Raw genomic sequence first — 19,602 nt, 5'->3', positions numbered from 1 at the left:
TTCAGCTTTTGGGGAGAATATATTCTTATTCTGGGCACAAAGGAAAAGATACCCCGATGGTTGGAAAGCAAACTAGTGAAATCTTGTGATTATGATAAGAATGCGTGAGTGCTTTCTCTAGAAACCATAATGCCGTAGTTTACAGGTTGAGATATTTTAATAACTTTCCTACCAGACCCTATTTGCCTTGATCTCTCTGTTCTTCCTGGGGCCAGTGAACAAACAAGCAAAACCAGAGACAAACCTGTCATGAAGCCTGGAAAGGCATCAGGATATTTGGAAATACAGAGAGAAAGGTGTTCTGGTCTAGCGCCTTGTACTCTAAAACTCTGTGTAGGTAGCATTGCATTCGCGTGAGCCTTCAGTGTAGAAGAAACAGACCATTTACCTTTCATTTTATGACTTAGGGTTTTACTATGAAAACTAACCTACCAGAAAAAAAAAAAAAAGGAAAAAGAAAACTAACCTACCGTCTCCAGAGCAGTTGTTACCTTGATGCTGTTTACTCTGCGTCTTAGATGGTTATTTAGAGCCAAACAAAGGTTTTGACCCCCTAACTTTGTTTTCTTAAAGATGAAGTAAACGTAGAAATGTTAACAGTGTCGAGTTTTAATGCGTACCTTATGGGACTCCTGTAGTTAAACATCAGCTCTTTTAAATGCTCAACGCGTAGAAGCTTCGCGATCTTCTGACTCTGCTCGCTGGGCCTGTGTGGACTCCGAGCCATTTGGCAGCATTAGCTGCACAGCCAGATGGGGCTTGGCCTGGGGTTGGCCTCCTAACCTGAGCCGGCCCTTCTTCTGGTCTCTTGCAGCTCTCTGTGACATGCACCCCATGAGGGCCCTCTTCCTCATCCCCCGGAACCCAGCGCCTCGCCTGAAGTCCAAGAAGTGGTGAGTTTGGTCTTCAGTGTTTTATGGATCAAAGGGCAGGGTTTTCCTGCGATGCTCTCTTGGACGAGCTCAAATCCGTAGGTCCAGCTGCAGGATTAGACCAACGGATACCGAGCCTTGGGGAGTGATTTCCCATCTGCCGTCACTCATGGTAGAGCAAATGTTAAGTACTGACTCTTTGCACAGCAGGTCTGTATCACTCCACCTTCAAGGTGAGGAGCGATTAGCTAAGGGAGTAGTGGAACCCAAGTAACAACGTGAAAGCTCTTTGATTTATCACCCTCCCAAGAAATCTCTTTCCTGGCATCTCATCAGAGACGGTGACGATTCCAAGAGTCAGCTGGCTAGGTTGGCTGGCATTTCTTCAGCTCCTGAAGATGGTAATCCTGTAAGGGCGCACACACACCGGTAGTATGAGGGATGATCTCACTGGCCTGTGCATAAATATTTGTAATATTGGTTTTTACTATTGCTTCCCCTTAAGACACGTGGTATTGGCTTCTTATTTGGGGCGGTGATAAAATTTCTCATTTAACAAACCTATTGCCATAAAAAAATTGACCTGATTTAAAAAAAAAAAAAAAAACAAGTAGATAGATACTAGTCTGGACGATGTAAGAGTCTGGTTAAAAATTGTGTTGGTTGTGGGGCACCTGGGTGGCTCATTCAGGTAAGCATCCGACCCTTGACCTCAGCTCAGGTCTTGATCTCACTGTCGTAGGTTCAAGCCCCATGTTGGGCTCCAGGGGAGGCGTGGAGCCTACTTAAAAAACAAACAAACAAACAAAAAACTGTGTTGGTAGTACACGACTGGCTCAAGTTTGGGAAATACAATTCTGTAGGTGAGACCAGAGGGTCGACTTTTGAGTTTTGTGTGTACTTAGATCAGGGTCTTTGTAGCTTATCATTCCCTGACAAAAATTCATTGTTCCTTTCTTCCCCCTGTGTGTATGGGACATCCTGATGCATTCCAGCACATTCTTGAGTCTCTGACTCCCCATGCCCCGGGCCAACACCTGGACCACTTACGACCCCCTATCTTTTTCTAGAGACATATTCTAGGCAAGTCAGAGCATGAAGGTTCAAGACCTTCCGGCCCCTTTTCATACTTCACGGTCACTTCATGGTCACCCTTGCCTGGGACCCCTCTCACCCACAGCTTCCCCCTCCACCACGCAGAGCACCGTCTTAGTTCATACCAGTCACCTAGTAATGACACAGCCACCCGGGTGTGACAGGAGAAAGGCATACTGCACCGAGAGGAGAGGGAAACAGCCGGGGGACCGACAGCCCCGAGTTGCCAAGGCCTGCAGAGGAAGAGCTTGAGAGTTGCTATTGGCAACAAGGGGGAAGGTGGCTCCTCCTCCTCACTCTGGAGGGTCACTGTGCGAGAAGTCGTTCTCTCCCCAGCAACAGCCTGCCATTGGGTACGTGTACGGCACATGAGCAGCAGGCCCTGCTTCCTCTCTTCTCCCTGCAACAGACTCCCCGGGAAAGAATTCGGGTCACCTCCCTCCCAGGAAGCATCAGTGGCACCACAGAGCCCTCTGCTAGCTTTCTGCTCGTCCTCCGTGCCAAGCCTCCCTGTCCCCCCGCACCCCCCCCCGCCCACATGCACCCCATATACTGTATAAAGTGGGCTTTCCTGACCCTGTGCCCTCCCTCCCTCCCTTCCTGCTCCCTGCATTGCTGCTGGACAGTTGTTTCCAGCCTTGGACCCGCAGAGGACACCCTGGCCACCCACACAGGTGTTATGGTTGGTCAGCACAGTGGGGCTGTTTCAGAAACACTTGAATTAATCGCCAACTTTTAAAAATCTGGTGGTGGAGCATTATATTCAGATTTCTGGCCTTTTGTGCCAAGGTGTGGCACTACCGCCTGGCCGAGTGGCTCCAGCTCCTCTTGGGTGCCAGCTTGTCCTTCCACCCATCGCCACCTCTCTCCAACTCAGAAGCCGGGGGTGGCTGGTCCTTGCATATGTCCTATTTCTCTCTTCTCCCGGGCCTGCACTGCCCTTTGGCCAACCTCTCTGTCCCCTTAGAAAAGCAAAGTGAGTGAACAGGCCCTGCACTACAGTTTTAGTTTTTGTTGACCCTGCTCCAAGAAAGGTCAACTCTGCCCTGACCTTGTTTGAGAAATGCAGGCTTGGAGGAAACTACAGGCTGACTTTCCTGCTTCAAACCTTTGACCACAAGAACTAATCCTGGTGGTGCTTCCAGGGCTGGGTCCGTCCAGGGACAGTGAGGAGACCAGGCCTCCATCTCACCCGGCCTCCCTGACTCCAAAGGGAAGCCCCTTAGGTTGTGAGCACCACACTGCCCGACAGAGAAGGGGAGATGGCTTGGCTGTTCGGGTGTGCGTGGGCAATCAGGAGCCCTGGCGAAGGACTCTTTCTCACTCAGAACCCCGCCTTTATAACATGGCCATGTAGTCCCCGGGCCGTAGGACACGGGATGTGGCTCCCGATCCTCTGCAATAGAATCCCACTTTTTAAGCAAAAATATTTTAATCCTACTTTTTAAGTGAAAATAAGCCACAGAGTACTTTCTTGAATGACCAAGTCCAGAGTGATTTGCAATAAGTTAGGGTTTGGGGATCCCCGGGTGGCTCAGCGGTTTAGTGCCTGCCTTCCGCCCAGGGTGTGATCCTGGGGTCCCGGGATCGAGTCCCATGTTGGGCTTCCTGCATGGAGCCTGCTTCTCCCTCTGCCTCTGTGTGTGTGTGTGTGTGTGTGTGTGTCTCATGAGTAAATAAATAAAATCTAAAAAAAAAAAAAAGTTAGGGTTTGCTTTAATATGTGTTTGGGGAGGAAGTGAAATATTTTATTTTTCTTTTATTTTTTAAGGGAGAGGATCCCTCTCCCCACCCGTCCAAAGATACAAAACTCCAAAATGCTGCTTTTCTATCCAGCCATATTCTCTGTCTGATGAATTAGCAGATGAAGTACCCTGTTCTCAGGGTATATATTGAAGTGCTACCAAAGGGGCGCACCGTTGTGGTAAGATGGGCCAGCAACTCTTTAGTAGTACAAGTATGCAGTTGCGGGTCGTTTCCAGCAAACTTACTAAATCTACAACATACAGGACATAGAGGGCATACGCGTGTTGTAGACTCAATAATTTATGTGTGTGTGTGTATAAATATATATATATGCACATACATATTTAATCTTATATAATTATAATGATTAATCTTATACATAAGATTAAATATATGTAATAAAATGCAATTTAATAAAATTAAAATATATATTTAATAAAATTAAATTTAATACAATTACATCTTATTTGTACATATATATAAGATCTATAGATATGTATGTATATGTATATACACATATTTAATCTTAACCACAGCCCTGCCAGGCAGATGCTCTGGGTCCTCATCCTGTAGCTAGAAGATCGAAGGTTAGGTGGGTTCTGTTCCTTGCACAAGTCTGTACAATCTTTTCGTTTCCCAGGTTCGTAACCCCATTCCCTCTACTGTATCATCCGGCCTCTTAAGCTCAAGGTTAGAATGGGACACTAGTCTCTTAGTTGAACACTTTTTTCCTGTGCCTTAAAACCAGGGAAAGAAAGGCAGGAGAGCTACCCTTCGGCCCTTAGGCTGTGGGAGGACGCGAAGGAAAGCACCCCCACTCTCCAGAACCTGCCCTTTCCTCCCGCATCAGGAGAGGCCTCAGTGCCGAGGAGGTCATGGGGTCAGGGCTCCAGTCAGTGCCCAGCCATTCAATAATTAGGTCTCCGGGAGGATTACAACCTCAGCTGAATTAGAGGCCAAGCGTGCTCTCGGCCTCCGTCTCCATGTCACCACAGGCAAAGGCGCAGCCAGCTGTGATGCCCATTTCTTCCTCCCGTCTTAATACATGGTCAGATTCCACCCACATGGTGAACCATCTCCTTCAACCCATTTCCTCTCCTTTCTCTTCCCACCATGCTCCCCCTGGCTCCCCTGTCCTACTGAGTGCTATGGTTTCCTGCAGGAGTTTCTGGAGAAATACGGGGATGACTTCCTTCCTGTAAAAGATGGTTGGCCTCTTTCCCTTCCCATGCTCCTTAAATGTGGAGATTGCACACAGGCAAAGGAGCACTTGATCAAGATCATTAGAAAAACCTTAAGTGCTTCTCACTGGAAAGAGACATAAGGTTCCTTGGTCCAAGCTACTGGTGCTCCAGTTGAAGACCAGAGGCCCTGGTGTGGTTAGCTGGCCCCTCCCTGTACAGCCAACCTGGAACCCCCGCCTTCTGCCTTCACCCCAAAACTTTCAGTCACTCCTACTATTTTATGAAACACCAGTTCTGATTCTTGGTGGGTTGTCAGGCACTGTTTGTTTGTTTAAGATTGATTTATTCATTTGAGACAGAGCATGAGCCGGAGGGGCAGAGGGCGAGGGAGAGAGACTCCTCGCTGAGCTTGGAGCCCGACACGGGGCTCCATCCCACCACCCTGAGATCACAGCATGAGCTGAAACCACGAGTCCGAGGCTTAGCCGACTGCGCCACCCAAGCACTCCAGGCACTTTTGTTTTTTTAAGAAACGACAAAGCTGTGTGTGTGTGTGTGTGTGTGTGTGTGTGTGTGTGTGTGCATGTTCTAAGTGAAATAATAATAACAGAAAGCAAATATTAGAAAATATCTCCGATTAACTGAATTTGCTAGCAGTAATGTGACTTGGGACTTTATTAAAATCAAAACAAAAATTGCTGCACGGTTGGTTTTTTTTTTTTTTTTTTTTTTTAATTAACCTTTTCTGCCCGGTCTCCTTGGAGATAATGGTCCCGTTGACTCTTCATGCTAGCGTATCTAATCCAAACATATGTGCAATAATTCCCTTTTAAGAACACTACACTATTCAGTTCAACAGAAGCTGAATTTCCAATTTCTACCCCCAGACCTAACGGCAGAGAGATACTGCTGCTGCTTGGTGATGGTCACAGGTTGCCAGGACCTTGTCATCATCGTGGGAGTAAAAGTCATAGCAACAGCAAACATACATGCGGTGTCTATGATGTAACGGGCGCCGTGCTCACTATCTTCCATCAATTCATTCCTTGAATCATCACAACGTTCTTTTGAGATAAATCCTAACAATATCACCATTTGCAGTCAGGGAACTGAGGCACGGAGAAGTTAAAGAACCTGCCCAAAGTCACACCGTTAAGAAGTGATAGAGCCCAGAGTAGAGAAATGGGGTGGTTCTGGGCAAATGCAAATTCTGCAGCTCAAATTGCATTTAGGGAGTCCTGTGATTACCAAAAACTTTTAGCCCGACAGGTTATAATGATTAATGTAATCATCTTTCAGGCGTTTTTTAATTCCTCTAACACAATTAAATATACAAACAGAAAAACTCTGGGAAGATAAAGTGGTGATGCAGGTATTAGAACCAGGGCCTCAGACTGTAAGTGCCAAACATTAACATTTATCTCTCCAGGCCAACACTGGGGAAATTAGTATTACTAATCTTAGGCTTTTTTATTTATTTATTTATTTATTTGAGACAGAACTAAATTACTGGCAGCAGAGATGCAAACAATAAAGTTATATAAATGTACTTTAAACCCATCAGACCGCTCAGCAAATAGTCAAGTGGTGTTCAACATAGGGGAAGGGATTTTACTTTTAATTAAATGTGTAATTAAGCATATTGATTCTTTGGTCACGCTAACTTAAATAAGAGACAATGAATCTTTTCTTCGAAGATTTGTTTTAAAGTAAGCATTATTTTCTCTTCAAACGGTACCATTTGAAGAAGACATGAGGTACATCGCCAGCTTTGTGCTTCAGCACACTTTTTTAAAGATTTTATTTATTTATCATGAGAGAGAGAGAGAGAGGCAGAGACACAGGCAGAAGGAGAAGCAGGCTCCCTGTGGGAAGCCCAGTGTGGGACTTGATCCCAAGACCCCAGGATCACGCCCTGAGCCAAGGGGAGATGCTCAACCGCTGAGCCACCCAGCTGCCCCGGTTCTGCACATCTTGGCCCGACCTTTGGGCCCAGAGTTACTCTCCTGAACGTCTCCGAGGCTTCCTTCCCAGCAGAAGAGAGAGTGGAAAGAGGACCCTGTACTACGGCTGGTTCTGCTGACCTCTGATCGCGGTCTCCTCCGAGAGACACCACTGACTTTTTTTGGTTGTCAGCACTGGGGAATGGAATGTACTGTTTATCCAGCCTGGATCTCATTTTTAAATTGGGTGTGATTTATTTATCGCCTTCTAATTAATAGCTGAGCACTTTATAAAAAGAAAGCACTTCCTTCGAGTTGCAAGCAGAAGAAACAGGGCTTTCATTTGCATTTCTCATGAATATTTAACAGCTCCCTGTCTTAATTTGTTTTTGTTTTCATGTTCCTGATCCTGATTTCCTACCTAGAAGGGTGCCGTGTGGAATGTGTCTATCTCCTTATGCAGGTTACCCTCGTTGTCTTCGGCGTGTTCCTCAGGACAGCCTATTATTCCATGATGGGTTTTGTTTGTCTGTTTGTGTTTTTGTTTGTTTGAAGCAAAGTCTCCCCTTCGATTAAATTACATTGGCGCCTCCATGGCTTTGGTGGGCCTGAAGGAGAAGGCATATTCGGTACTATCTCATCTCCAACCCTCCCTCTCTGTCCCTCAGAAGCACAGATTTGCAGGCTGCCATTCCCCACACTTGCCCAGCACTCACCGATAAGCACGCATGCATGCAGGTGTTCATCGAGCATTGGAGGCTGCAGGTAGCGGCGTGCTCAGGATGCAGAGATAAGTGTGGCACACCTGATAGAGGGGACACCAGTGTGGAGGCCGCGGAGGGCATGGGCTGAGGGACATACACGGAGGTGCGTGGGGTGTCCACCCTGCTCTTTCCGTCTTCCACAGTCCACAGGGTAGCTGATCCTGATTGATCCTGGGGGGGACCCCCAAGCCTAGCAGGGTGCATCTACTTTGATGTCAAATAATTTAAAAGCTTGAACTGAGCTTAGACATGTATTTAGGGAGGAAGAAATATTCATATTCGGTCCTTTGACCACATGGAATAAGAGGAGACCTGCGTGGACCTGGGCAGAGGTGGAGAGCGGTGCAGATGCAAGCGCCCTCTTGCATTTGAATCTTGAAGAACATGTTCACCACGATGGGTGTCGGCGGGTGTCCCTGTGGCCGGGGCAGCTTTCTGGCCTGCAGTCCGTGTGGAGCCAGCTGGTCGACCTCAGGGAGCTTGCTCAGGGATCCGTTCCTGTGACTCCACAGCGCTCCACAGGAGGGCGACGGCGGGCACGGGATGGATTCCCTCCTGCTCCCAGCAGAGGGGGAACCGCCAAGAGCGTGATGAGAGTTCCCCTGAGCTCTCGGGGTGCTATGCCCAGCTGCCAGGGGAAGCACATGCTATAGAGTCGTGAAGTAATTATTTATGATGCCGGACAATTTCTTGGAACTCTCAGCAAGAACATGCATTCCCAACTCCTGAGTCACAGCTGAAGTCCACCGGTGATTCCTACCACGGTGTGGACTTGCAGCCTGCTCCTGGGTACCCCTCCCCTGTGCGTCTTTGGTGCAGGGTTTATCTTTGAAGCAATAGTGCCTTTCTAGAGAGAGATAAATGCATGTGTGGGTATGAACTTAGTCCTTAAGTTTCCGAGTCCTTTGGTTGATAGCGAACATACACATACACCCTGTTCTTAATAATTGGAGTGCAAAGGTCAAAGGTAATTTTGAAATTGCCAGTGGGAAAAAAAATTACCTAATCAAGTTCACTTTACCAAGTAGGAATCTTTCTCATTTCTACAGAATGACCTCCTCCTTCCCTGGCCAACCTTGATTTTGCTCTCCTGCAGCTTGCATTTTCTGCCTTCTTTAGGCCGCTCACCTCAATGTGCCCTGGTGTGTAGTGTGCCCAGCCTCAGCCTTAGCTTTTCACTATTTCCTATCTCCCTGAGCTGTCTTCCCAGAATGATTTCCTCTGCATCCTTTCAAGCCCAGCTCAGGTTCCCTCATTACACTAGACCTTCCAGATGTGATTCTCACCAAGGCCTTTCTCTTATCTGATTCCTTTTAGTTTCTTGTGTGATATTATTTATAAATCTGGGCAAAAATGCTCTTATGCATGTGACTCCCATACAATGCGTCAATTGTGTGTTGATGGTAATGATGCCTTTGAACTCCATCGTGCCTAATAGAATTCTAGGCCTACTCTGTGATCGGTTGATTCCTATGTTGACTAATCGAACCTGCCTTCTTTTTCTCATCGTAGTGTTTTAGAAAATGGAAGGTCACTTTTTCGTTGGATTGCCTTTTTATCTTTGGGTTCATCTCTTTCACTTGGCAGGTCGAAAAAATTCCAGTCATTTATTGAGAGCTGCTTGGTAAAGAATCACAGCCAGCGACCAGCAACAGAACAATTGATGAAGCATCCATTTATACGAGACCAACCTAATGAACGACAGGTTCGCATTCAACTCAAGGACCATATTGACAGAACAAAGAAGAAACGAGGAGAGAAAGGTTAGAAGCACATTTGTAGTTTAGCAAAGGAAACAAAAGATGGAGTGAGTCATGGGCTCTTGATATATTTGGAGGTGGCCGTGGGGCTTTCAAATGGGCCTGCATTATTCTCTAGTGTGAAGGGCTGCCTCTGAGCTCGCAGCCTGTAGGCATCAATGGAGTGAGACTGTGAAATGGAATCTTCATGAAAGGATACAACTGTAAGGAATATCACCTTCTCCAGGCCCTGACAAAGAGTCATGTTGAGTAATACTATGAAGTGGTTTAATATGACAAGTGATTTGCTTAGTTCAAATGAATATTCATGTTTTGAAGACAAAAAATCGACAGAAGACAAAAAAAAAAAAACACTTAGTTGACATTTTTCTAGACTGGCAGGCTTCAACATTTAAGTTTTTGAGCTCTGAGGCCCATTTGGAATTTATTACAGAAGTCAGATGAATTTTCTAATAGTCACAGAGTTGCCAGACTTGATATACAGAACCCTGCACTTTGAGCTAGAAGATCATTTCATGCACCTGTTTATTTTGTAGATTCAAAACCCTTATCTCTGGTGGCTGTAGCTGGCTGAGGCACCACACACTGCCTTCTCAGTGCATTAGTGGACAAGAGTTCAAACTTGGAGTCCTGGGACTGTGTCCTAGTTATGGGAGTAGAGACTCAGATTTCCTTACCTAGCATCCTGACCAAGGAGAAAAACTCAGGTGGTCTGGGGCCGGTTTTGTGCCTCGGTGGGTGGGAGGTAAGGAAGATTGAGGTAGGGGGAGGAAAGGGAAAGATCCAGAGGACAGACAGGGTGAGTCTTCCCTGGGTGGAGGCTGGAGGAGCCACGGGGCAGGGGGGAGGAGGGATGACAGTGAAGAGACGTTACAGGGCTGGCGAGGTGAGCATGTGGGGAGTGGGGAGTAAAGGGGAAGCCAGACACCTAGGGTGAGAGGCACACGGCCCTGTGCTTTTCCTCGCTTCTGTCCTGGACACCGTTCCTTTCTGTTCTTTCCAAGCCAGATGGAGCATTGGAGGGTGGGGGGCCTCACAGGACGGAGGGTGCTCTGCTTTCATTTGGCTTCCCCTTCTTTGCCTCTGCAGTTACTGTCTGTAATATGGCGAGGTATGAGGAGGTGTGTGGGGTGGGTGGTGAGCGGTGCAGGAGTCAAAACCACGCAGAGGTAAGAGCGGTAGAGGGCTGAGGCAAGAGGAGAAGCCCTGAGTGAAGGTTCAAGGGAAGAGTTTCTTCCCGGCTGCCAGGGAAATGTGCAATCAAGTTCGTCTCAGGAGTACGAGGTTATAAAGCTAAGCTAAAAAGGAGACCCATCACCTGAAATTGATAAAATATGATATTCAACTATCCTGCAATTGTTTTTATTTTTTTTTAAAGATTTTATTTATTCATGATAGTCACAGAGAGAGAGAGAGAGAGAGAGAGAGAGGCAGAGACACAGGCAGAGGGAAAAGCAGGCTCCATGCAGGGAGCCTGACATGGGATTCGATTCCAGGTCTCCAGGATCGCACCCGGGGCCAATGGCAGGCGCCAAACCGCTGCGCCACCCAGGGATCCCTGTTTTTAAAAAACATACACGGTTAAATGTTTGGGGACCACACTATTTTTTGAAAAGATTTTATTTATTTATTCATGAGAAACACAGAGAGGCAGAGACACAGGCAGAGGGAGAAGCAGGGTCCCTGTGGGGAGCCGGACATGGGACTTCATCCCAGGACCCCGGGATCATTCCGTGAGCCGAAGGCAGATGCTCAACCTCTGAGCCACCCAGGCGCTCCCCAGACTATTTTTATTTCCAGTGGTAAATAGGAGATGAAGCTTCATTGCCTATTTTGATCGAACATAAAATTCTTACAGCACTGGAAAATAAATAAATAAAAATCCTGCACAAAAGAAAACAAAAAATAAAAAAGGAGGCCCATCTCCAGTTATTAGTGGGTGGGAAGGGATGAGGTGTCGGTCAGGAGGAGCTGGGAAGGGAACTGGAGAAATCAGGAGGAACCAGGCATGAGAGAAACAGGTAAGTCAAGATCAAAATGTCCCAGGACTGGGCCACCTGGGGGGCTCCGTCAACTGAGTGTCTGACTCTTGATTTCAGTTTAGGTCATGATCTCAGGGTCATGAGATCAAGCCCAGTGTCGGGCTCCACACTGAATGCTGAGCACAGAGTCTGCTTGAGATTCTCTCTCTCCCTCCCTCTGCCCCTCCCCAACCCCCTAAAATAATTCCAGGACTGATTTTTCATCAAACATGCAACTATTAAAGGCTGACTTCTTTAAAAGGGAAACTTATTTTCCTGCAGGCCTATTGTTTCTAGATTCAAATTCTGACTGGAGATTCTAGCTCTAATCCCTGAAGGGTTAGATGACCTTCACGCCAGTTTTCTTATCTTTAAAATAAGAGAGAGGATATAATAGTGACCACTATCGCCTGGCATTGTTGCAGATTAAATGAGATAATGCATTAAGATGTTTAATACAATGTCTGGCGTATAAACATACTCAATAAATATTAGCTACTCTTACATAAACAGTTCTTTATGGACCTATAAGTTTTCAGAACAAGTCAGAGTTACCTTCCGGGAACTCGTAACCTCTTTCTTTGCCTTTGACCTGTGAGTAGAGTGGGTAAAGCTTGTGCCTTGGGTTGTTTTCACTTCTTGGGGGCTCAGATGCTGGAAGGTGACTCAGAACTCCCCATTCTATGACAATAGATTATTTTTAACGGGTTCCTTCTCTGCAGAGTAGGTGAGTATGATTCTTGGTAGGAGATGCCCTTAGGAGTTACCCAGTAATGTAAGGAACCTAATTCTGTGTAGGTTTAGAGCCATCAGAAACCTTCTTTTCTGTCTGTTCCCCAGAAAGAGAATCCATCAAGTGAGGTCTCATTCCATTTGTTCGGTTTCACCAAATGACTTAATTTACTTCCTCTAAAAATTTCACACTCTCTTAGTAGCTCAAAGACCAGCTTTTGCTATTACCGAACAATTATTTTTTAAGGATTTCATTTATTTATTTCAGAGAGAGAGCATACAAGTAGTGGGGGGGGGGCAGAGGGAGAAGCAGACTCCCCACTGAGCAGGGAGACTGAGGCAGGCTGGATCGCTGGACCATGACATCATGCCCTAAGCCAAAACTGGAATTTAAACAACTGAACCACCCAGGTGTCCCACAATTAAACAATTTTAATGAAAATTCATTATGATTTTTTAACCTGATGTTATTTTTTCCTTACGTTTGTTGATATATGCTAATTTATGCCAGTAACATAAAAGCAATAAGACCAGATTCTGGTGAAGTATTACAATTGAAGGGCCTGACAAATGAAGGTTTTACCTTAGTAGAAATATTTGGATCAATTGTGTGCTGCTTTCCCTTGCTAGAATTTCCTTTGCTAGATAAAATCTCTGCAGCTTCCTTCAAGCTCCCTGTTGACCCATTTCAGGAAAGTTTGGAGTAGTAAACTTTCAGTGTGGGATATTGAAACACCTTATGAAGGTCCTTTACATTTCCGGTGCGATAATACTCAAAAAAATAAGTCGTCTGAAAACCACATACGTGTCTAAATATTTGAAGCTAACTTGTGATTTTAAAAAATACACTTGAAGTCATGGTGCTTTTGGCTCCTTTTCATTATTCCTTTACTGGCTGAAGAGTCTGGAAGGCAGTGTTTAGTTCTTATCAGATGTGCTGCTTCCTGGTGGTAACACAGCCAAATTGCAGTGTTAATTCCTTTTTCGGAATTAAACCGAAACCTCCCAAGTTGTAATTACTAACCCACAGCTATGAAAGGATAATAGTAATGTGACACTCTCCCTCCTTAAAATTAAAAGCTCCTCCAAAATTCACCATTGCCCACAGAGAAGTCCTCAGGAAAAAGAAAAAAAAAAATATATATATATATATATGTAAGGATCAAGACGTCCTAGCACATGTTCTGGGCTTACTTATTCCATCTGTTTTTGTCACAGCCACACATCTAGCCACTCACAACTCCTTGTGAACATGTCCTGCATGCCCTGTAATACTAGCAGGCTTCCTCACGTGGTTATGTTGCTTAGAATGCCCTTTGGCCACCACTTTTAGCTGCCGTCTGCCTAGAACAGGGTCACCGACATTGCAAGGCCCAGCTCATCTCCTCAAGAGACTTTCCTGTCTCCTTCCCCTATTATGACCAATGGACTTTGCGCCTATCTCTGATATCTCATTGCTCTTTTTATGCCCTTTTATTTAGCATATATATGTTAGAAAGAACACTAGTTTTAAAGTTGGACAAGTTCTGGATCAAATTCTAAATCCAAATCCCAGATTGATTGACCTTTTATTAATAAGCCATTGGTTCTATCACTTAACCTCCTGTCATAGTGTCTGCGCTTGAAACGTGGGCAGTATGTTAAAGGATTGTTAAGCAAAACAAATGAGAGAACCTAGGTAAAGTATCTAGAAGGGTGACCAGCATGGGAGACACTCAATATGGATTAATTTCTTAATAATCATGGCAGATCTGATTACCTACTTGTCCACCTTGCCCATTAGATTCTGATCCGCTCCAAAGCAAAGACCCAGTCTTATTCATTACTACATGTTAACCTGCTTTAACGTATGACTGAATTAAATGGCTGTCCCCAGTGGGTCATTTAACTCCGTATTTCTGATAGCACGTTGTCAGATTTCCTTCTGGTGTTTATCAAGATATCTAAAGACAAATCTGTGGGCACATGTAAGTCCTAATAAAACTCCTGCTTGAGAAATGATTAATAGGACAATGTGTTAATAGTGGGCCAATAAAAGGTTGGTTCACGTGGTCCTCTAATGGGAATTAACACAAACCGAGAAGTTATTTTTCAGTTCCTGATCTTGACTTTCATATGAACAGCAGGCATCAGGGACAGATATCTGGAATCAGCTGGGACAGTCTTGGATGTTAAGTCCACGTACTTGAATCCAGGTGGTGGGAACTGTTAGATCACAAGTCAGAAGGCCTGGAGCCTGTCCCAGGCTTATATATATATATATATAAGAAGAAGAGGGTGGGATTGACTGAACTGTAGCGTCCTTTTGTGCACTAACATTCTGTGAGTCTCTCTTTAGATGAGACCGAGTATGAGTACAGCGGAAGTGAGGAAGAAGAGGAGGAGAATGACTCAGGAGAGCCCAGGTAGGAGAGCAAAAGCCGAGTCTTATTTTCACGTTCTGAATTGGGCGACTGTGAAACTTGCTTCCTTTTGATTTATAGGTTCATTTTTAAGAATCCAGCAAGGTGGTCTTATTTAATTTATTGCCCATGAACCTACTCATTAATTTGGGAAAATGTCCCCAGGCAGACTCTTACAGAAACGTGGAAATCAGCGTATTCTTTATCTTGTCCCCTAAGATTTATGGTCTCTATTCTAAGACTTTGTTTCCTCACATATGTAACGTGTAGAATGGGTAGGAGGCAATTATCTGAGTAATCCAAGACTCAAAGTGCCTAAAACTGTCACTTTCAGGAGACCTCTAAGTGGTATCTTTGGACTTGACACATTCAGTTCGTTTCTTCATACCTTTGAGAAGCCCATTTCAGCAGCCACCGTCCTTGTCACCTGTCTTGGTATTTTCACCACAAGCTAATCCAAGAGAAAATGATTCCCAGGAAACCAAATCACACTCTGGAGGGGAACCCTAGATAGAAAATTACATGCTTATTCCAGTTGTCACATGTTGGACCCCAGGATCAATGTTGCTTTATCATTATCATCCATGCATTTTGAATTTCACTTGACATTGATTGCAACTTTCTTCCAGTGTGCGTATGAATAATTAAGGTTAGGGTGCTCACATTTCAAGGATTTGTCTTCCGTGAGAGAATTCAGCAGGTGGCAGTTCAGCGAATTGAGGGTACGGGCACATGAACCATGGTCAGAAAACATTTATTGGGGAAAATGCACAAGCAGAAGGCTCAGTGGGGTATATAGGTCTCCGTCCTCTAGCCATCCAAGGAGGGACTCCTGTGGTCCCATACTGCTCAGGAAAGGGGCCAGCTCAGCCACTGCTGCTAGAACAAGCCATTGGCTTCTTTCTTTTGAGTTAACTCAGCTCTACCCAGCTGGATTATTCCTAAACTGATGGAAGAGGGAGGGACTTAGAGGGCCATCCAGTTTTTGTCTTCACCTACTAAAGGAATTTTCAAAGTCAAAGATTGAAGAATTTTTCCTTCCATCCAATACTCTACACATTGGCTACCCCCAGTTTAGCTGATAAAGATGACGTTTGTCAAATAGTGACATGGAAAATGAACATTCTTGTAAAGGCAAAGAACCGAATGCCCTGCTTTTCAGAGAAGTTGCCTACTATTTTTATGTTTCCCAAACTCACCCAGATGTCACGTCAGGACTACTGACCATTCTCTATAGAACTGAAAAGCCCTGTTTTAACTCGTACTCGCTAACCCGTGTGTTAGGAGTCCCGTAGCGGGCTGACCTAGCCGTGCCTCAGCACTTCAATGTGTCATCATATCACATTGAGGATTCTGTTCCAAGGCCTGTTTTATGGACACATGTAATCAATCTTCATGAAATCCTGAAAAGAACAAAGAGACAGTGGTTATCTCATTTTAGAAATGAGGTAAGAGCTCAGAGGTGGCACCCAGGCCACACACCAAGTCAATGACTGAGCCACTACTACGGCTCAGCTCACCTGACAAAGATTCAACCTCAGTTTGTATTCATGGAGCATCCTCGTGTGCATGGTGAGGCCGGGTTCCCCCGTCCTGCCGCCTTTGCCCAGGGCTGGTGGCCTGTGTACGTACGCACTGTCGCTCGGGGTTTGGTTTAGCGTTCTGCACAAAAGCTGTAAGTTTTAAAGGAGGTTTGTTACTGGAATGCAGGCACTGTCTGTAGGGCATTGTGAACGAAGCCCTTTTCATGTCATTTTTGGGCATAGATGGCAGTCACACAGCACAGCAGTTACACTGTCCAACACAGCATGATCCCCTCATCAGCTGCCACCAAACCTGCTCCCCCTCACCATTCACCACCCCAGTTTGCGTCACCACCACTGTCCGGGTGCCAGGATGAAACCTGCGAGTCATGGCTCACTCTCCACACCAGATCCATCAACAGGCTTCAGGTGGCCTTGCTTGACCTCCTGCCCCCTGCAGACAGTCATCCATGCAGCAGCCCAACAAATCCCATCACGTCCCTCTCCTGACGATAACCTCTCCGCGCACAGCTTCCATGCTACGTGCCTTACCAGCTCCTGTCTCCTTCACTCTGCTCTGGGAAGTCCTCAAAGAGGTCCCACCTGTCCCCACCACTGGCCTCCCCATTTCTTCCTTCTGGAAACGTTCTTTCCCTACCTCTTCATGGGACTGACTCCATCTTTTGAGTCTTAGCTCAGCTGGCACCTTTTTAGAGGGGTCTCCTCCGATCACCCCCTCTGAAGCAGAGCCCTTCGCCCCCGTCCCAGCCCCCCACCACTGTACTCTTAAACTGTTACATCTTTTGTCTTCTCTGGAGCCTGTTCATATGGGAAATTATGCTATTTGTAGTCACTTGTCTAATTATTTGTCTCTCTTCCCCACAAGGAGGTAACTAGAGGGAGAATTTGTTTAGCTACTGCCCATGTCCACGAGAGCCTATTACCATGCCTGCTGCATACAAATGGCTCACCAGTTATTTAACGGGTTTCGGGTGGAAGCTGCCAGAAAGATTAAAAGAGCTAGGTTTGCATGAACAAATAGGAGCCCTGCCTACCCCGCCTACCCCGTTAGGCTGCCACACCCAACCAAAGAGCCCAACTTTGAGTTGTTCACCTGCAGTTAGATGTGAATAGGGCGGCCCTAGACCACTGGGGAAGTAGGTGCTATTCCTTTATGGTGTTTTCTGTCCTCTTTTTCTTTCTGTCTCACACACACACACGCATACAGACACACACGCACATCTATGCACAATTACCATTTTACAGATGAGAAGACTGAGGCCCATGGTGCTTAACTGGAATCTAGAAATCAGGGAGCCGGGTTGAAGTCCTAGCTACACCATGTGTTCCAGAGCCAAACCATTCCCTGCTCTCTAAGCATGGGGCAGAGAGACAGCTCTGGCTCTCAGACGCCGGCCGGCGTGGGTTCGTGCTCCACTCTGGGGTTGACCTGGACTCAGAGGTCCACCCTCCTAGCTTATTGTGTCTTCCCATGAGCAGCCTGCCTTGGCCTCCTAAGGTTTGGTGCAAGGAGTCCCCGGGGTGAGGATGCACCCCTACTAGAGCAGGTTCCCTTACTCTCTGCATGGTTCATTTTTTCATTCGCCAACTCTGTTCATGCCTTTCCTGAGCATGAGAACCTGCAGCTCCGGCCCGGGGGCTCACTCCCTCGCCTTCAGAAGCAGATCTGCGCGGGTCACAGGGTGAGGGAGCCTGTGCACAGTGCTGGAGGCAGGTGGTGACCCCGAGAAGGGCCGGTGACCGCAGGTGCATGCCCTAGTCACCCGGCCAAGGCAGCGAGCCCCGATCCGGGGTTCCGGGGACTCGGGGACTCCGGGTTGGTCACCAGCGACACTCGTGGGCGGGGGGGCGGCCCGGCCGGCACAGGATCCCCAAGTGTGTCCCCCTCCCGCAGCTCCATTCTGAACCTGCCCGGGGAGTCCACGCTGCGCCGCGACTTCCTGCGGCTGCAACTGGCCAACAAGGAGCGCTCGGAGGCGCTGCGGCGGCAGCAGCTGGAGCAGCAGCAGCGCGAGAACGAGGAGCACAAGCGGCAGCTGCTGGCCGAGCGCCAGAAGCGCATCGAGGAGCAGAAGGAGCAGCGGCGGCGGCTGGAGGAGGTGAGGTCCGCGGGGTCCCACCCTGGGCCCCCGGGATGCCGGGTCCCACCCTGGGCGCCGCCGTGACCCCGGGGCACACACGGTCACCTGCAGAGGGGTGAGGCCAGCCTGCTCTGACAAGCCGAGGACTCCCCTTGCTGGGGGCGGTGACACGTGTGACCTGGCGGTCGCCCGGCCTTGCTGTGCTGGCCTCAGGGCAGGTGAAGGCTGCCCCCCCCTCCGGGCAGCCCCCCCGACCCCCAGACCTAACATCGGCCCCCTCCTGGGCTCCTGCCTCCTTCCCGAGTCCCGCCCGCACTTGTCACCCTCGCGTCTCCTGTGGACCTTAAGGCCGAGCCCGAGGATGGGAGGTGGGGCCATGTCCCCTGGGCGTCACCAGCCCCCGGAGGCCGCCGTCAGGCGGGCGTGAACTAATGCGGTGACCGGAGGTGACAGCTGGTGACCGAGTGTCCCGTGTGGACACACGGGGCCTGCCGAGCCGTCCCGCGGCTTCCCGGGTCCCTGTGCACGCCGTCGGCATCCCGGCGGGTCCCCAGCCCCGGGGCCACCCTCGCCTTCCCCAGCGGCATCGCTGGCACCTGTGTGGGAAACCGCACCCCGCCCCGCCGGCCTTCCCCGTGTGTTTAGTTTAAAACCCCTTTCCTCTGTCCGATAAATCAAAGCTTCTAAAGGATTCGGAGGCTGAGAGCCTGGGCTGGCGGGAAAGTGGGCCGGGAGATGAAGGTAAGCAGCCGCCGGGCAGTGGGGTGACAGCTGCCCCAGCCGCCCCCTGCTTCGGAGCGGTGGCCGGTGGCCAGGCGGGAGGTGCCGCGCCTCGGCCCCAGTGTTCCTGGCTCAGATCAGCGAGGGCCTCAAAAAAAAAAGAAAATTAAAAAGCTAAAAAGTAATCAAAGAAATCCGTGAGGGCCTCAGTTCCGGCTCGCAGGAAAACCCCATCGACCTCACACGTCCGCATACGCAGGCCGGCGACAGCAACGTCCCAGGTGCGACCAGGCGGCGACTTCTGTGTGCCGGCTCCAGGTGAGGTCCTCGGCTCCGTCCCGGATCTCAGCGGCTGTCGTTCCGTCTTTGCGAGCGTCCCTTGCCCCTCGGGCGGAGATGCACACAAACCCCGTGTAACACGGAGGAGACCGAAGTGCAGGGAGGGCAGGTCGTCGGTCCCGAGTCACAGGGCCCGCGAGTGTGCAGGGCTCACACCCAGGTGTGTCCGATCTCAACGTCCACACGAGCCCTGGACGGGAAGTGTAGATAAGTCACCGAAGCCTTGAACTGTGAGCCTCAGACCTGGACCCTGCAGGCTTCTGCGGGCAGCAGTGGGCACGCGAAGCACCTTCGGATGTAAGTGTGCAAGTCCGCGTATGGTCAGTGCGAAGAATGTGCGGCGCACGAGACGTTCACCGTCCCCCTCTCCTGTGCTAAGAATCAGGCTGTAGACGGAGC

General features: G+C 48.1%; 1 protein-coding gene across 8 annotated transcripts in view; it reads left to right on the top strand.

The window, feature by feature from the left end:
• TNIK (TRAF2 and NCK interacting kinase) overlaps positions 1–19,602 on the top strand; it is a 376,625-nt gene that overhangs the window by 272,555 nt on the left and 84,468 nt on the right. For all 8 annotated transcript variants that reach the window (XM_025425582.3, XM_025425579.3, XM_025425581.3 and 5 more), the window contains 4 exons: positions 815–893; positions 9,192–9,367; positions 14,456–14,522; positions 17,958–18,162. In XM_025425582.3, the coding sequence (XP_025281367.1) occupies positions 815–893; positions 9,192–9,367; positions 14,456–14,522; positions 17,958–18,162 (527 nt within the window). The remainder of the gene's footprint in view (positions 1–814; positions 894–9,191; positions 9,368–14,455; positions 14,523–17,957; positions 18,163–19,602) is intronic.

Source organism: Canis lupus, chromosome 34 (assembly GCF_003254725.2).
Source record: "Canis lupus dingo isolate Sandy chromosome 34, ASM325472v2, whole genome shotgun sequence".
Classification (NCBI taxonomy): domain Eukaryota; kingdom Metazoa; phylum Chordata; class Mammalia; order Carnivora; family Canidae; genus Canis; species Canis lupus.
This window is presented reverse-complemented; position numbering and strand designations above follow the sequence as displayed.